The 3,318-nt window shown below is 36.0% G+C and overlaps 1 protein-coding gene across 1 annotated transcript; it reads right to left on the bottom strand.

The window, feature by feature from the left end:
- Nucleotides 1-516: 516 nt before the first annotated feature.
- Nucleotides 517-2,138, bottom strand: LOC141702622 (uncharacterized; the record flags this gene model as incomplete). Its single annotated transcript, XM_074506270.1, has 6 exons — nucleotides 1,888-2,138; nucleotides 1,741-1,802; nucleotides 1,347-1,657; nucleotides 1,031-1,229; nucleotides 785-919; nucleotides 517-682 (listed from the first exon to the last, which is right to left on the bottom strand). Coding segments are annotated over exons 1-6 (1,124 nt in total), but the record flags the coding sequence as incomplete, so codon positions are not given.
- Between the last annotated feature and the right edge of the window lie 1,180 nt (nucleotides 2,139-3,318).

Raw genomic sequence — 3,318 nt, 5'->3', positions numbered from 1 at the left:
CCTCTGTTTGTAGGTACAACTACCCCTTATCAACGGCTAATCATCAGAACATCCGTTGAAGCTTTCATCCGTTGATGCACTCATCCGTTGAAGGATGTTATCCGTTGAAGCTTTCATCCGTTGATGCACTCATCCGTTGAAGGATGTTATCTGTTGATGACTTTATCCGTTGAAGCTTTAGAGACATCCGTTGAAGCTTAGCTTCTCATCCGTTGAAGGTCTTTAAGTCATCCGTTGATACCACTTCACTTATACAAAATTACAAGGCATGAAGTATTTACAATTGGCCTTCCTATCTGCATATCATCTAGTAGTCAACATGACTCATAGTTTCTCTCAACTTCCAAGAATTACATTTTAAATACAGAGACTGAAATATGCTACAACACTAGACTTATTTCTAAGTAAAGCTACACCATCAACGGATAGCCAAAGTGGTCTTATCCGTTGAGGCTACAGACACTAAATTTCTACTTAAGTATTTTGTTAAACATATCATCAAACTAATGCACATACATTCCTAACACTTTGTCATGATTAAGTCTCAACTCTTCTTTATTGTAGCTAGTTTCCTCAACAATAAGATGATTGACAAAAGTGTGGAAAAATCGTTCGTCAGGAAATGGCATCATATGAAAATCTCTTAAGAACTTACCAACATCATTTAACAACTTTTCAATCTCTGCACAAAAAAAATGGTAAATGTTCCGACATCTAAATAAAAATAATAAAAATAATACTACAAAGTAACAAACGTATCATGTATTTAATACTGATCACACACCTGCTAAATCATAGTTCTGGATTTCATACTCGGACAGTGTTAAATGAATGTTATCTGAAATCTTACGCCTAATATAAAGAACATCGTCTAACAATGCTGGCCAGTGTTTTTCCCATAGCGCAAGCGGATCAGACACTGAACAATATGCCAGTATGTTAACAAACATAGCCCGAATTTGGATTGGCATAGCTGAGAATGCATTTTCTTCCAAAGCATCATGCTATTGCTTGTCATTATTCAACAGACCAAGAGCACCACATGCTTCCTTAAATGTATCATATGTAGTTCCATCAATAGTGCGCAACTGAGAGAAAGATAAAGCACCTTTACAACTAAATAACAACATTCGAAGATACAATAATTCACCAGTTGTTACATGAACCTCTGCTAACCTCCCAACCACATCACCTCTCTCTCTAAGCTTCCATTTAGCAGTTTTCTTTATCTATGTAAACTGGGTGGGAAAGTCAGAATACGTAAAATTTCGAGCTTGTGGAAATTCGCTGTTAGCTACAAACCAAACCTCTAGTTTACTTTTTTTGGAATTCGCGTTATTGCACACATTCTCCAAATCTGCAGAACTCTGAAAATTCAAGTACTTTTGACCGGGAAAATATATTGATAAGCGTTCGACACTTGGGGAACGATGGTGAATGTCAAACCCAAAAATCCTCCACGATGCCTCAGATGCACAAACATATCTACCATCAAGAAAATTCTTTACCTTATCCAAATTCTTCACGGATCTTGCAGTTTGTTCACTCCCAGATTTGTTACTTTTCTTCTTCAACAACATTGTAGCAGTGTCATGACCCTTTAAACAGTACTTGAAGAGATATTTCAACTGTTGCAAATTTCCAGATTTATATGACACTGAAACCGCAACAAAATATCTCAATTGTATGGAACTACATATTAATTGTCAAGGTTGATCCCTTTTTTGTTGATAACTCTACCAGTGTTACGCCTCCGATAAACATGAAAACCACAATCGTCAAAATAGGTATTACCATTAAACCTGTAAAACAAAACATTACATGCGTCAAGATTAATAATAAAATAGACTTATTACGGAACATATGTATCATTTTATTTATTCACACCTCTTTGGAAAATGACGCATGTATTTTACTTTAACCATACATAGAGATGTGTGTAAGTCTTTACAATAGGGTCCATGCATCATGTAGTTTTTAACAGCTTCATATGCTATTGGATCAGAATTCTTATCTGGTATTTCAGCAGAAACCAACTGGTCAACCTTTTCAATAGATTTAGGTCTGCTTTCAGGGCTCAGCCAGATTAGCATATGCACGTGTGGCAAACCACGCTTATGGAATTCAATTACATGCATAACTGTGCAAAACATAAGTAAAGAAAATATTAAATCTATGCATGTGTGTAGATATGATTAAAAAAATTAAATGTAAAATTGTCGGTGTCCTGAAAAATAAATTTACCTCCTATACACTTTCCAAAGTAGTTCTTCTTTTTAATCAAATCTAATAGCTAATCAAGCTTCAGTTTAAACAAGCGAGAAATAATATCCGGTGCATCAACAGGATCAATATTGGGCAACAATTTAAACATTTCTTGTATCTCTGGCCACTTTGAGTTGCAAGTCATGGTGAGAAATAAGGATGGATGACCAATTGCACGACATATCGCCAAGGAATCCTTAAAATATTGAGATATGTATCGTTGGGATCTAGTGAATGAAGTAGGCAGTATAACAGCTTTTCCAACATGCATTGGATCATGATCTCCTTTACTGAGAGCATCACGCACAGAATTATACAAATCAGCACGGATGGTAGTTTGATGCGTTGAAACCCAGTCTAATCTATATTTTTCAATGGCAGCAAACTGATCCACAACATATTGTTGCCACAAACGTCCTGCAAGGTGTGGCATTAAACCTGAAATTAATAAGACGATGGTGAGAATATGCACATAGCCATTACGCATTTTATATTCTAATCACATTGCTTACTTTTAATAAATACCTTCAGAAGTGCGTATCATAATCTTGTAACAATAATATTCTCTTAGTGAAATATGTCACCTCTGTGTTGAGTCAGGATCAAGGTCTTCGTCATCTAAATTCTCTATTTCAGAGTATTTATTGCTTATCAGAGGTATACGTTTATGATAACCCTCGGTTCCCCAAGGAAACAGTAGTGGATATTGTAACTGCATGAAATATGGATCTGTTTCATATATCCTCTTCAATCCTTCTTGTTTGGAATTCACAATCGTGTCTCTAAAACCACCGGTATCCGTATCATCACTAACAATGAAAGCAGCAACTTCATCAGATAGAGTAATATGGCTTGGTCTACCGCTAGAAGATTGAGATGATATGAGGACTAACTTAAACTCATCCAGCTCTTCATTTTCAAACCGATTCCGAGCCATGCGAAAAGCTTTGACTAACTCATTGTTCTTGTCTAACATACCTAAAAGTTCCTCGACAATATCTGGATCAACATTGTCAGAAGCACCTCCCATTGCATTGATTCTATTCTCAACCT

The sequence above is a fragment of the Apium graveolens genome, unplaced genomic scaffold, assembly GCF_009905375.1.
Source record: "Apium graveolens cultivar Ventura unplaced genomic scaffold, ASM990537v1 ctg5380, whole genome shotgun sequence".
Classification (NCBI taxonomy): domain Eukaryota; kingdom Viridiplantae; phylum Streptophyta; class Magnoliopsida; order Apiales; family Apiaceae; genus Apium; species Apium graveolens.
This window is presented reverse-complemented; position numbering and strand designations above follow the sequence as displayed.